The sequence below is a fragment of the Bemisia tabaci genome, chromosome 10 (genome assembly GCF_918797505.1).
Source record: "Bemisia tabaci chromosome 10, PGI_BMITA_v3".
Taxonomy (NCBI): Eukaryota; Metazoa; Arthropoda; class Insecta; order Hemiptera; family Aleyrodidae; genus Bemisia; species Bemisia tabaci.
This window is the reverse complement of record NC_092802.1, coordinates 7,571,750-7,586,469: the sequence shown is the minus strand read 5'-3', so window position 1 is coordinate 7,586,469 and position 14,720 is coordinate 7,571,750. Positions and strand designations below refer to the sequence as shown.

At 40.1% G+C, this 14,720-nt stretch overlaps 1 protein-coding gene across 1 annotated transcript in view; it reads left to right on the top strand.

The window, feature by feature from the left end:
• The window catches only part of Oatp30B (Organic anion transporting polypeptide 30B), a 170,680-nt gene that overhangs the window by 143,180 nt on the left and 12,780 nt on the right, over positions 1–14,720 (top strand). Inside the window, exons 3-7 of the mRNA XM_019040548.2 lie at positions 8,510–8,648; positions 10,625–10,841; positions 12,325–12,483; positions 13,033–13,230; positions 13,861–13,968. Coding sequence (XP_018896093.1) covers positions 8,510–8,648; positions 10,625–10,841; positions 12,325–12,483; positions 13,033–13,230; positions 13,861–13,968 — 821 coding nt within the window. The remainder of the gene's footprint in view (positions 1–8,509; positions 8,649–10,624; positions 10,842–12,324; positions 12,484–13,032; positions 13,231–13,860; positions 13,969–14,720) is intronic.

The window sequence follows — 14,720 nt, the reverse complement described above, 5'->3', positions numbered from 1 at the left end:
CAGATTAAATATTAGGGCCTAACAGAAAGCGGAGCGGCGACGCACTGGCGCCTACAAACCTAACAGGGATACTTCACGCATTGCGCAACGCGTGAAGTACCCCTGTTAGGTTTGTAGGCGCCAATGCGCGTTCCGCGCTGGCTGCCCGCCTGCCGTGCCGCAGCGCAGCGTGCCACGGAGCTTGAAGCAACTATTTCACACCAGAGGTATTGCACAGTATCATACGAAACTGAAGGCGCTCTAATATAGTAGGAATGGCAGGCATCCATCAAAAGTACGGAGCTTTCCTCGCAAAAAAAATCAAGATACTACGGCCCAAAAAGAGAGCCTTAGTCCAAAAACTCACTAAGTCCTAGCATCCGTAATTAGTAACGTTTAGCATACACTTTATCGCCTGGCTGTGAGTTGCTTAATCGCCATCGGCTATAAAAGGCTATAAGAAATTGTGTAGCCGGCTATAGAAGCTATTGGAAATCTTACAGCCGACTGTGTTGCCGTGCTAAGGAAGAACGCCGTATGAACATTCGAGAGTTGCCAAATTTACTTCGCTAAATGTTTATTTTTCAGGAAAGTTATGAATATATTTCCTTTAAATTTTCAGAATCTTAAGGTGAAATTGCGAACAAAATTATCTGAAAAAATGGGAGAAAAATGTTCATGGGTTTACCAGAAAATTCGCGTTTTATGAAAGGAAATTTGGCAACGCCTGAAGGTTCATACGGCGTTCTTCCTTAGCACGGCAGTGTAGGTCTATGGTATTTTAGAACACAGATTCTACTGCCAATTTTTACCAGGGTTCCGACAAACAATAGCAAAATCACCATCTCTCCATCTTATTTTGACACGGAGAACGGTCTCTGGAACGCGCCTAACCCTGAAGCTCCCCGTATTTCGTCGTACGGGAGTAAGTACACAGAATTGCGTGAGCCACCGCTCCTGCGGGTAGGCCAGCGTAATTACCGGGGCTATCTGGCTCAAGGCCCGCGCGCGGCCGATGCGATGGATGGCTACGCGTAATTCGCCGGCCGCACGAATCGATGATTATCGATTATCGATTTTTCACCCATTTGAAGCTATTATAAACAATCGATTGTTAAGGCGCTCTTTGCGAACGCCCTAGTAATCGATGTATCGCAAAGGACTCCACGCCACCATCATCTACCATCGCGGCTGCGGTTATGATATGAATGAGCGATCCACATCGAAATCATCGGCGGCTGCTCCCGATTGACACGAATCGAACCGGGACGTCAATAAATATGTCCCGTGATTGCATTGTCCCCGCCGCCGCCGCACAGTGGGTCGAGTCAATTATAGAGATCGGACCTGAAATTTTTGAATATACAACTGAAAATTTTAATGTTTATTTCGTCACATTTTAAATTTTAGGGGTGCGCTTTGATAAAAATTTCACTAGGAAACCAATGGAGCCACTTTTAGTACCTCAAAGTTTTATGTAAACGGAGTTGTAAGCGTTTGAAGTTCTCATATTTTATCCGATCTTTCCAATGGGTCACTAAACCTTGTTTATTTTATTGAATATTCTGAAAGTACAACGTGAGTGGATAACGTGGTGATTTTTCCGCATTTTTATGGAGCCGAAATCGCGGAGAAACCCGCTTTTGAAAAATCTAAAAACTGCAAGACATTTCAAACGCACCCGAATGGCGGGAAACTGACGGTGTTGACGCACTGCGATAGTCATGTCGCAATCCTCTCTCATTTTCCTCTGATGTTTGTCAAAATAGAACGCGTTTCAATGTGGAATTGTCGCTCGTTCATTACAGCTAACATATGAATGAGATTCAAGTCGTGAATTCAAAAGATGTAATTTCGACTTTAGTATTGTTTTCATATACGAAGAGTAGATAGACATTTGACGGAAGTCGCGGAAACCCGCGCCCGCTTCTGATTGGTGCCGGATGACATCATTCGGCGCGGCGCGAAACCGGGGCGTTTTAAATTTGCGTACAAGTTGAGCGATTTGAACTGCGCATCTCTCGGTTATTGAGTTACTTGCTCGCGTTTTTAACGTGCGCATCGTGTTATATGCGTCATTTTCTTTCAGAAAAGTATATTCGCAAGTCAAAATTCGTTCATGGTTTAGTGACCCATTGACTCGATCCACTGTGCGTCGCTTGTTTAATGCGACCGATCAAGGGGCCTTGCGTGCGGGAGGTTTTTATTCCCGGTCCCCGATTACTTTGGAGACGGAATACCCGCGGGAGATCCTGCGTTGATGACTCCGCGGAAACGGCCGATGCATTATGAAAATATGAGGTGAGGGATGTGGCTTGAGGTGAATGAGTAAAATTTAACGGGATAATCCTTTTTTCAGGGTTGCCACAGTCAGGGAATGCCGGGAAAACCGGGAAGTGTCAGGGAAAATGACGAAAATGTCAGGGAAAAATTGTCAAGTCACCTGTATAATTATTGGACCGCGTTAGGCAGAAAGGAACTAAGCCACACTAGCTATCGCCAAATTTAGCTGCACTGAGAAAAAACTATGGCTTATAAACCTATTAGAGGTAAATATGGAACACCACTAATAGTAGTACCTCTACATATAATAATAGCACATATACCTTAGTTATGGTACGGGGTACCTTAATTAGGTACAGAGACCTTAGTATGGTTCACAGACCGAGAATCATTAGTTTATTTACGACTATTATAGGTGTTCCATATTTACCTCTAATAGGTCCATAAACCATAGTTTTTTCTCAGTGTGGGCAATTTCATTTTTTACATGAAAACGGTTCTGCGAATTTTTGTGCGAATTTCAGTGAATTTTCTGTATAGTACAAAGCAAATTCTTTTAACTTCTCAAAGGATTCTGCACGAACGTCCTCTTGTAAGAAATTAAATTGCTCGATGAAATTGAAAATAGCTGATGTGGCTTCGTTCTTTTCTGCGAAACTGTAAGGGAAAATCACGAAAACGTCAGGGAAAAATTGTCAAGTCACCTGTATTTCCTTTCTAGAACGGGGTCAACGTTTCGAACAACAAATTTTGCTTGAAAACTATCTCATGTTATGTCTTTTTGACCATCCGGCATAACTTCAATCGTTAGGGAATTTTGCGAAAATGTGACAAGGAAATTAGGAAAATGTCAGTGAACTTTATTTTTTTCACTCTGTGGCAACCTTGTACTTCCCGCCCCTAGAAATTGGGGAATTTTTATGCTCTCTCAGTGAAAACCGGGAAATATCAAGAAAAATGGAGCAATCAGGAATCATGGGGGATTATCAGGAAAATCGATCGAGGATCAGGAAATTCCGAGTGTTTCAAGTATTTTTCAAACTTACGATTTATTTCATTGAATGTGTTGATTTTTTGTAAGTCAAACGAGCGTCAATTAACTTACGCAAAAAATCAGGAAATCTCGTTTTCACCCAAAATCAATGTCATATTTCATCACTCAAAAGACATCGCACACATAATGAAGTGACAGATTTTCGGGTTTTATTCCTACAGATATCCTCGCTCAGCAATGCTACCGATTCGGTGCGCCTTCAATTTTGCGAGTATGCGACCCGAGCTCCTAGGAGTCGAAATAGTGGTATGACCCAACTTAACCTAAGCAGGTCATGTTGAAGGTTGAACGATGGATTCTTGGAGCTCCTGCTGTCGTTTGTTTAGCGCTTTCTCCACTTGTCAAAATGGAATATCAAAGTGGCTCAAAGTAGGGACTTGATTGGCCAGTAGATTTAGCGGGCCAATCAAATCCCGACTTTGAGCCATTTTGGTCTTCCATTTTGACAAGTAGAGAAAGGGCTTAAATCAAGTTTTTGTTGGGAACGGGAATCGTATTTCTTCTTTCTTATAAGGATAGGTTTGATATTATACTTTTAAATGAACCATAAAGGCATAAACAAGAGCACAGTTTACCTTTAGAACAAGGTGGAGAAATGACGCTGGGTCCACACCATTTTGTGGGGAAATCAGGGCCGAGAAATTCCAAAAATTATTCAATTAGAGTCAAAAAGATTTTTGCTCTAATGACGAGTGTGATCTACTGATGAGGTCTAAAAAGACCCAAACTGGCTTAGATCACTTGGCGTGACCTCAACTTAATATTCCAATACAAACTGCCTGAGCTGAACACTCTCCTCCCTCAGTTTTGTACTGGTACTCATTAGAGCAAAAATCTTTTTGGCTCTAATTGAATAATTTTTGGAATTTCTTAGCCTTGATTTCCCCGCAAAATGGTGTGGACCCAACACCATTTCTCCACCTTTTTACACCCAGTTCGGGCCACTTCTTAGTTTTTCTTTTTTTTCTAATTTACCTTTACATTAAATCGCATTTGGTAAGATGAAATAACCGATATTTCGTATTGTCATGGAAAGTAGAACACGAAGTATCGTAAACATGAAGCTAATATTTTTTGGTTCGTAAGTATTTTTTTGGATTACATTGACCAAATCTTTGGGGTGGGAACTTACAACCTCGCCAAAAAGCTGGCGCAAGTCGCCAGGATTGAACCTGGGTATCATTGGCGATAGTCCGAAGCATGACGTCAGTCACCGAGCTTTTCAAAGGGCAATATTTCTTCAATCAATGTTTCATCATGTTCCTACGTCCGTAGTAACTTGTCGTTCAAACGAATATTCATCATGCTCGTGAATCTGCAAAATCGGATCTTCAAATGAAATCCTGTAACAACCAAACGGAGCCATCACCGAATGAGTTCACCGAAATGAGTATTCATAGCTCAACACATTACCATACACATGCTCATGAATCATAATTAGACGTAAAGCGTCGTGATCCCCGGAGAAAGGAACAAGAAACGGGGGGGGGGGGGGGGTTTGCACTGCCGTGGTAAGGGAAAACGCTGTATGAACCTTCGGGCGTTGCCAAATTTCCTTGGATAAAACACGAGTTTCCTGGTAAACTTATAAATATTTTCCCTCCAATTTTTCAGATAATTAAAAGTCCTGAAAAATTCAATGAAAATGGAGATATTGCATGTGTGAGGGGTTTGCGATTTGACTATTGATTCTTTTGTAAAGTTCACGAGAAACACGATGGTGCCACTGGTTTTCTCTGAAATAAACTCCTAAGCTCAAAAAAAGCTCTCAAGTTGAGGCCAAAATGGAAGGGATATCCCACGCTATCTTGAGAGTCCACCTCTACATCAAGACAAACTCTCCATGCAAAGATAGGGAGCAAATACATTGACAGGGTTGCCACCTTTTTTGGGAGCTCTAAAACTGAAAACTCGGCAGCCGTGTCAATGTATTTGCTCTCTATCTTTTCATGGAGAGTTTGTCTTGATGTAGAGGTGGACTCTCAGGATAGCGTGGGATATCCCCTCCATTTTGGCCTCAACTTGAGAGCTTTTTTTGAGCTTGGGAGTTGATTTCAGAGAAAACCAGTGGCACCATCGTGTTTCTCGCGAACTTGTACATAAGAATCAATAGTCAAATCGCAAATTCCTCACACATGCAACATCTCCATTATGCATTACGTTTCTTAAAAATGAACGTTTTATCGAAGGAAATTTGGCAACTCTCGAATGTTCATACGGCGTTCTTCCTTAGCACGGCAGTGCGGGGGAACCGTTTACTCCACAAGAGGTCAAAGTGGGGAGCTCCGGGCTTGAGGAGACCCACGACGATGACGTCATGACGGGGGGACGCGTGCTAGGCGGGTTGCGGGCGGCCGGGCGCGATGTGGGGCAGATGGGCGGCACGATCCGGTGCCCGCGTCAGAACTCGGAATGCAAACCGGCCGATCTGATGGGCGCCACGCAACGCAGACCGCATAAAAATAAGGGCTCAGAAAGTTCGCCGCGCGGACCGGCGTACAATGGAACGAGCCTTTCGGAGAAGTCAGACATGAATTTTTGACGGAAACTGCAAAGTTTGATGTTAAATTTGTCACATTATCAGAAGGTATGTTGCAAAATTCAACTAGAGCAAAATGAAGAGCTGCCTCTTAAAGAAAATGGCTCAAAAACTGGGTTACCAGGGTTGGTCAGGGAAAACCGGTAAATGTCAGGGAATTGTAACAAGTCAGGGAAAACCTGGAATTTTCAGGGAAAATGACGAAAATGTCAGAGAAAAATCGTCATGTCGCCTGTATTTGCTTTATCGAATGGGTTTGACACTGAAAACAACAAATTTGGCCTGAAAACTATTTCCAACTGTCTTTTTAACAATCCGGCATTTGTTCAATTGTCAGTAAATTTCACTAAAATGTATCTGGGAAATGTCAGGGAATTTAATTTTCCAAATTCTGTGGCAACCTTGGAAAATCACGATGAGCGCATCGGGAAAGTCTAATATGCACATTCAACTTCACAATCTGCGTAAGAAAGAGGATTTTTTTTAAGCTTCCCGGTTCGTAAACGATACTACGCCACACACAAATAAAAATTTCCATGTTTGATTTCATTCTGTGTTACTTTATGTTACTTTTTTGTGTTAGGTCAACCTAAAGGACTTGGTCGCTCAACACAGCTTTTAAAATCTCCCCATTTTGCCCGACTTCTCCAGTTTTTATCCCACCGTGGGCCGAGGGGCGCCTCGTTCTCAATGCGGAAGCGGCCGTCCCAGTTCGAATATGCAGATTAAAAGTAAAACTCCGGCGCGGCAGACGGACGGACGAAAGTAATTCGGCCGCTCGCGTTAATTCGTAGGATGACTGTTTCTATTCAGGATTCTACGCGACGGGAACTCGAGAATTTGTGTTGTTTAAACTCTGTGCGAAAAGCATGGTTTCTAGGACTTGGAAGAACCGAAATCCATCAGGGAATGAATAAAATCCGGGAAAAGCAGGGGATCGTGGGCAAAAGCTTGGAATTTCCTCTCATAAGGTGATCCGATGGACGCCATATTTTGTGTCAGAACGGCATGCGATATATCGCATCAATTGGTTCCATTTTTTCAGCTGCTCGTCATTTTTATCCAATTTTGAGATCGCAATTCTGACGTCAGGAGACTAAAGCATTCACTTACCAATTTTAACAAGGAAATTCAACGTAATAAAGCCGTGTTTTTTTAGAGAGAAAATATCGCATTCGAGTGCAGTTTCGATATCAGTATCGAGTGCGACGTTTTCTCTCTAAAAAAACCACGGATAAAAATGACGAGTAGCTGAAAAAATGGAACCAATTGATGCGATATATCGCATGCCGTTCTGACACAAAATATGGCGTCCATCGAATCACCTAAAAGGCTCGCCAGGGAACGTACCCTCTGCAGCGTATCTTGAAAGTTCGATCGAATTCTTTCCCACCCTAAAACATCCCCGAGGATTCTGTCACAAAATCCAACTGATTTCGACTAGTTATCATAACAATGTTGAATAATCTCCGCGCTTAGCAACTTTCGGTACACTGTCAACACATGTTGCGCCTAAAATAGATGAAAGGAACATATTTCTACGAGGGAAAAGTTTTTCCGACCCCATGTCGCATCATCCCAGGCTCGTCGTCGTCAATCACCGAAATTACAGAAAGGCAATGATTTAGAGCTCCGTCGCACGGCACAAGATAATTCGCGCTTTTCAAGCTACCCCCTCCGCCTTCCCTTCCCGCCAGTGGTGAAGCGTGATAATCGACTATCGATGTTACCTCATTTGAAGCTATGCTAAAGAATCGATTATTCGATGCTCGTTGCGAACGCCCTGATAATCGATGTTTTTTCGTAGGTTTGAAGGGCGTATCAATCGATACATCGCAAAGCCCTTCACGCCACTGCCATCTCGGCGACTTTCGGGGAAGCAAAAGGAGGCAAATTTGTCATTTTGTCCTACTTCGTGATCAGATATCGACTAAAGATGTTGGCTTGTCACATAGTGCTCGGGCGAGCTTCATTGAGGGTCCCAGGGCTGAACGGTCAGATCGCAATATCGACTTTTTTCACTGTACAGTTTTTATCTTTCAAAATAAGTTAAAAGCTTTTTTTCCATTGGCTCGAATCTCTTGGAAACTAAACCCCGGAGAAATAGTGCTAATGACCATTTTTCCAGATTATAATGCGCCCGATGCGATACGTCGTCTCCCGCACGATAGAATGTAACTACATGTCAACGTTACCAAAGTTCCTTCCGCCAATTGAATTTTTCCGGAAGAAGTTCGAGCCTTCCTAACTGAAAAGGCCGCTGATTTTTCTCCTGATCTCATGCAAAAATCATAAAAATTTTGGACAAAAATTCACAGATACATTTTTGTAGAAAAATTGAATTGTTCACGTCAATTTTGCAAGCTTGGAATGGAGTTGTGCTCTTTCGCCCGGGCAGCGATAAATGATGCCCCTTAAATATCACATCTTCAGTTTTCAAAAAACCAAGAATTCTACCCTGATGGGCCCCCTCCCCCCCCCCCCCCCAACCCGCTTCAACTTGTAATTTCAAAATTTTTGATGCAATCCGTTTTCAGGTGATTTTTTTTTTGTTTTTTTGTTAAATTATTAGAAAATGAATTATTTCACTGAAATTTGTCACTCTTAGTGACGAAACAGCCTGACTAAATGTTGGTTTTGTTTGTTTGTTTCAGAAATGAAGAGGCTAAGGAGAGAAGTCGACAAGCGCAAGCTTTGGCCGAGCAGCTGGCCGCTGCCCTACCCGATGACGCCAGGGAGTGCGGTATCTTCAAGTGCAGACCCTACGCTTTACAACAATTCGCCAGCGTCAAAGTAAGCCGGCACCATAGTTATCAAGAACAATAACTTTGAAACTTTAAAAATACCATTTAAAATAACAATGTTTTGCACAGAATGAGTGGAATTGCTGATTTAACAATTTTGTAGGTAAAAAGATTGTCAACCATGTTTCAATGTAGATTTTACAGTAAAAAAATGCTAATTTAACTGTACCCTCGTGGTTGAATTAGGTTTCCACTATTGTAAAATGTAATTTTGAAACATGTCGGACATATTTTTTAACAATTTAATTGTTAAATCAGCAATCCATTTTTGTGCGTCTCTCTGAAAACATCGAAGGATTCATCTTGCAACTTGTATTGCAAATATGCAGAATAACCAGCAATGTTGACTTAAAAACGCATTTTTAGCTTTTTGAAATTTTCGTGTAAAATATCGAAGGGTTCCGTCTGCAAACTGTATCGCAAACATTGCCTCCTCGAAAAAAGAGTACCCATTAAAACACAAGCCGTGCGCTCAAATTGCAAATATTGCTTCCTACACTGGAAAAAAATACACATTGGATCTAGAGTCCAGACTCTTAAAAACATCGACAGGAAAAAATACTCTTGATTCAATCGGATTTTTGCTTAAATCAAGAACCAAGCCTCTTGATTTGAGCGGATTTCCTTTTGATTTAAGCAAAAATCTGATTGAATCTAGAGTATTTTTTCTTGTCAATGTTTTCAAGAGTCTGTACTCTAGATCCAATGTGTTTTTTTTCCAGTGTAGGAAAAAGAATATTTATAAAAAACACGAGCTGTGCGCTCAAATTGCGTAAGGAAGACCCATCGTTTCTAAATAGTAAATGTGAGATTTCAAGTCTTACCAGTCGAACGCCCCCCCCCCCCCCCCCCCCCGGTGTAAACGTACCCCATTATTCAAAAAATTCTGTTCCCATGCCTCATAGCACAAGATTGATCACCTGCGAGCCTGCGACCTGCGAAGCGTTCTTGAAGCACGTGCACGTGCGCTCTGCGCAACGGGGGCATTTTAATATTTTTTGCAATGCCCAAAAAAATGGTAGATTCTATTGACGTCAGTCATGCAGATGTTATTACTTGGTGTTTCATGATGATACATTTCACAACCGTTATTTGTGATCAGCTAAGTCGTAGAAATTCTTCATTATGCACCCATTCCCAAGCGAATCGTGAATCTTTCAATACGAAGCTCCTGCATGGAGAAGGCATACCACTATCAATACTCTTGAGTAGTGCTAGTATTTGAAGGCGCTTCTGTCACCTCGGCTGCGTCGATTATTGAGGTGTTGCGATGTTGCGGTTCAAATGGACCGCGTTTAGCAGGACGGAACGAAGCCACATCAGCTATTACCAAAAACTGGGCAATTTAATTTTTTACAAGAGAACGTTCGAACGGATTTCTTTGAAAATTTTAAGGAATTTGCTTCGTACTATGCAGAAAATTCACTAGAACTTTCAACAAAATCCGCACAACCGTTTTCATGTAAGAAAATAAAATTGTCCAATTAAATCTGGCAGTAGCTAATGTGGCTTGGTTCATTTCTGCTAATGCGGTCCAAATGAAGCTTCAACGGAACTTATCAAAATGTTTAAGACATTTAGGATTCCCATTTTTTAATAATCTTATTTGGACCACGTTAAGCAGAAAGGAACCAAGCCACATCAGCTATTACCAAATTTAATTGGGCACTTAAATTTTTTACATAAAAACGGTTGTGCGGATTTTTGTGCAAATTTCAGTGAATTTTCTGAATAGTATGAAGCAAATTTCCTAAACTTTTCAAAGGAATCCACAAAAGCGTTCTCATTTAAAAAATTAAATTGCCCAGATAAATTCAGCAGTAGCTGATGTGGCTTGGTTCCTTTCTGCTAAACGCGGCCCATTTCTTATATCCCCTTTTAATATGTTCGAACTAAGGTAATTTCTTATTCCATTTTTATTTTATTCGAGGCCTAACTCAAACTATCGTTTTTTTTTTTTTGCAGGTTTTTGTTTTTCTTCTGTCCTTCTTAGTAACCTTGCAGCAAGGTCTCAGCTCAGGTTATATCAACTCTGTGATAACGACAATAGAAAAACGGTTTGAGATCCCCTCAAGTCTGTCCGGCCTCATTGCCTCAGCGTATGAAATTGGCAATGTCATAACTGTGATCTTTGTCAGTTATCTTGGATCTCGGAGACATATTCCTGTTTGGATTGCAATCGGTAAGAATAGCCATAGGCTTCAATCAACTGTATCAATCCATTTTATTGGTGGAAAGGACCAGACAATTAAGTATACATTAAGGGAGAGGGGGATCCTGGAGGTATTACCTCAGCATATGAAAATGGCAATGTTATAACTTTCATCTATGTCAGTTATCTTGGATCTCGGAGACATTTCCTGTGTGGATTGCAATCGGTAAGAATAGCCATAGGCTTCAATCAACCGAATCAATCCATTTTCTCGATAGAAAGGACGAGAAAATTATATATTAAGGGGAATAGGGGATTCTGGAGGTATTGTGTCCCTTCGTGAAGTTTAGATTGAACGGTGAGTATTGCAGAGAAGCAATAATAATACGGAACTCACCCTTGGTCAGAGGTGGCCACTGAGCCACAAGGCAGGGTGGCAAAATTTCATTAAAAATCAAATCTTGAAATTTCTCGTGAAATATCTCATGAAATTTCAGAAATTTATGAAAGATATTGAAACATATCAGTTCCTTTTCATGTTTCGCAAAATTTAAAAATTGTGACTTTCTTCTATTTTCGTTTGTTTGAGTGCGGGTTGCATACCGTAGCCCCAGAAAAATACGAAATATTTCACAGCCTCGTGAAATTCAATGAATATGTCACTGAAATTTCCAATCTTTCATTTCTTTCTTACTTTTAACGCCACGAGGTCATAAAGTTGATTTTTTTTTCCATGATGCCAAGCATTTGCTGTTACTGAACATGATAGGGGTTGACCTCCCATATTATTCCATATTATTCACCATAGAAGTGCAAGAAGAGAGGTGGAGGGAAGAAAAGAAGAAAGGGGGTTTGGAATCAGGAGGGCACTTTTACTGTGTCTGTGCTTTAAGTCTTGAAAACCAGGAACGTCAGGGAATTTGGAATGACTTGACTGACTGAGGAAAGTCACAAAAGGCAGGAAATTATGCGAGGAGCGGTCGGCTCAGCAACGTCAGCTGGTCTATTCAAGAGAGCGCAAAAAACTTCTAAGTGCCTTGTTACATGATTTGAGTCTCCAGAAGTGGAAATTTAAAAGGATGAAACTTTAAATAAAAGTTTTGTTCGAAGACCAGGAAAAGTCAGAGAATTTGAAAATTTGGTGTCAGAGAAAAGCGGAAGAAGTCAGGGAAAATTCAGGTACATAGAAAGTAAAGAAATTAAGCTTTACCTGTTGCCGCAAGGTTTATACCCTGTTTTCCCCTCATATTTGACCAGTGACCTGTAGGTGATTAAATTTCCAAGTAGCCGTATTAATAATTTGATCAGGTGAATTCGAAAAATTGAATTGATAGGAATCTAACCCCTTTTTAGCCCAAGAAAGTGTCCTTTTCCCCCAGTCAATAACTCAGTCTCCCAAAGCTTACATTATGTTTCAATCGCTTTTGTAAAAATTTACCTTTTAAAGTTCTGCTTTCTTCGTTTTTCTTTTTTTTTCAAATTTTTAATGTTTTCTTTTAATTTCATTTTTCAGGTGCTCTTATTATGGGAATTGGCTCCATTTTATTTATTCTACCACACTTCATAGCAGAACCTTACTCAGGGGACTTAATGACCAACACCTCTAATGAAAACATCTGCAAGGTTGTTTCTGTACGGGAACATGATCTAGGTTTCGGCCGACTTTCTTCAGGTATCTAAAAATTGTCCATCTCTGAAATTACCACTCCTCTACTTATATTATTACTTTCAAATACGTAAACTTCAAAACATCATAACTTTCTCCCAAGGCAAGTACCAGAATACGTACATCTCTCATCTGATAGGTTGGCAGTTGCATACGTTTAAGTGTCATGCTCATACAACAGTTTTTCGTATCTGAACAAGGTCGTGTCTTCGCCTTTTATCAATCCTCGATTGCTATTGAACGGCAGGAGCACACTTGCTTGCTTATGGAAAGTAAACTATTGCCATCTTATTTGGCAGGAAATCTACTTCCTTTCAATCTCATTTATTTAAAAGTGTGTTTTATAACTCTGATAAATTCTTGATTCGGTGCAAGTTTGGCTTTTAGGAAATGCTTCCCTGCCAGAAGAAGAAAATTATCGAACTTGCAATAATGTTCATTGTTTGCACTATTGATAGATCTTTTGTCTTAGCAACCATAGATTGAACATACTTTTCAAAAGTAGAAATGGCTTCAGTTCTTGTAATTAATGCAATTTTTCACTTGTTAATTTAGGTTTATCCTCCCCTCCGTTAGCGCCTCATAACAATTTGCGGGAAAACTGCATCCAAGGATCTCCGTCAACGACAGGTCCTGTTTTACTATTCCTCTTGGCTCAGCTTTTGCTCGGCTGTGGAGGGTCCCCGCTCTTTACCTTGGGAACAACTTACATAGACGACCATGTTCGGTCCGACTCTGCCTCATTGTATATAGGTATGATTTTTTTTTTCTAAATTGTACATTCATTGCTCCCTCTTTTCTGCAGACAGAACAAGTGACAGTCAACCTTGATCTGACTTAATTACCACTGTCAGTTTCCTCCCTTTGCTAGAACCAGCCGATATCTTTGAAGATGCATAAGTGCAAGATACCCGAAAAGTTTTCAAAAGACTAGAAAGAACCAGGATAGGAAAAAAATTGCACTTTGTCATAAAATATGACATCTAGTTCAGGAATCTTTGCTGTTAAGCACAAATGTTCAGGTCATTTTGGGACAACAAAACTCAAATGTTATTTATTCTGCTTTAATAGACATTGTGTCAAAAATTCCTTGTGGATGTGTTTCTCAATACTTCAAATACTCAAAAGGAAATCGGGAGCTTTTGTGTCAAAATATTTGCTAAGTCTAAGAATTTAAAATTCAATAAAACATGCCTATTACCTATATACCTATTACGAATAATTATTTTATAACAAATACACAATGTATTGTCTTTAAAATTCTTCCTGAAAAAAGAATTGTCAGTAATTTTCCCATTTGAAAGGTTTTTCCTCTTTTTTATTTATTTTTCATATAAACGTTGTGTATCATTTTAAAGACCAAGTTTCAATTTGATGTTATAGGTTGTATGTACAGTATGGCAGCTTTTGGACCTGTATTAGGATTCTTACTAGGAGCATACATGTTATCGTATCATATGGACTCCTTATCAAATGCGAAAATTTCAATTGGTATGTGAAAACCCTTTTTCTGAATCTTTTTTAGTATTTAAGTTGTTACACAATCTTAAACAAAAATAATTCCATATTTCTGACACTTCATATCGGAGGCATTCTCAAACTATTAAAAACTACCCTTCTTTCAAAAGGAAATTAGATGATTACTTATTTCTTTTTGCACTCGGGCGCTTGCGCTTTGATATTTTTCACAAAAGTTATCAGAAGAGAGCAGCTTAATGAATATTTTGAATAAAATTCAGTGTTCAAAGATTTTAGCTCACTCATTTTTGCCTAAATTAATTCATGTGTTATCGGACAATCAGAGGTCCTTTAATGGAAGGAATCCACTCACGCAGGAGGTTTAAAAAATATCCCCTTGCAGGGTGTCTACAAGTACGGAATTGCCGGAAAGCCTGGAAATAGTACTGATTTTTTAAGGGCGGTCTGGAAATACTGAAAAAGTTTGGAAATTTCACTAGAAGGTCCAACATTTTTTTCATTTTTTCTTTTTTTGTCGCAATTTGAGCGAGAAATTCAAATTTTTGAAATTTTTCGAATTTCGTCAGATGGAGGTACTGAAAGTGTACTGAATCTTTCTAATAACGAGGTACTGAAAGTTTTGGGAATGTACTGAAAAAGTACTGATTTTTGGCCAGCCTGTTTTTGTAGACACCCTAGCTTGTTCATTGTAGCGCCTATATAGGTACTTTAAAAAAAAAAAAACCCTCCTTGCAAAAAGATTATTTCTGCTCTATAGTGCTCAA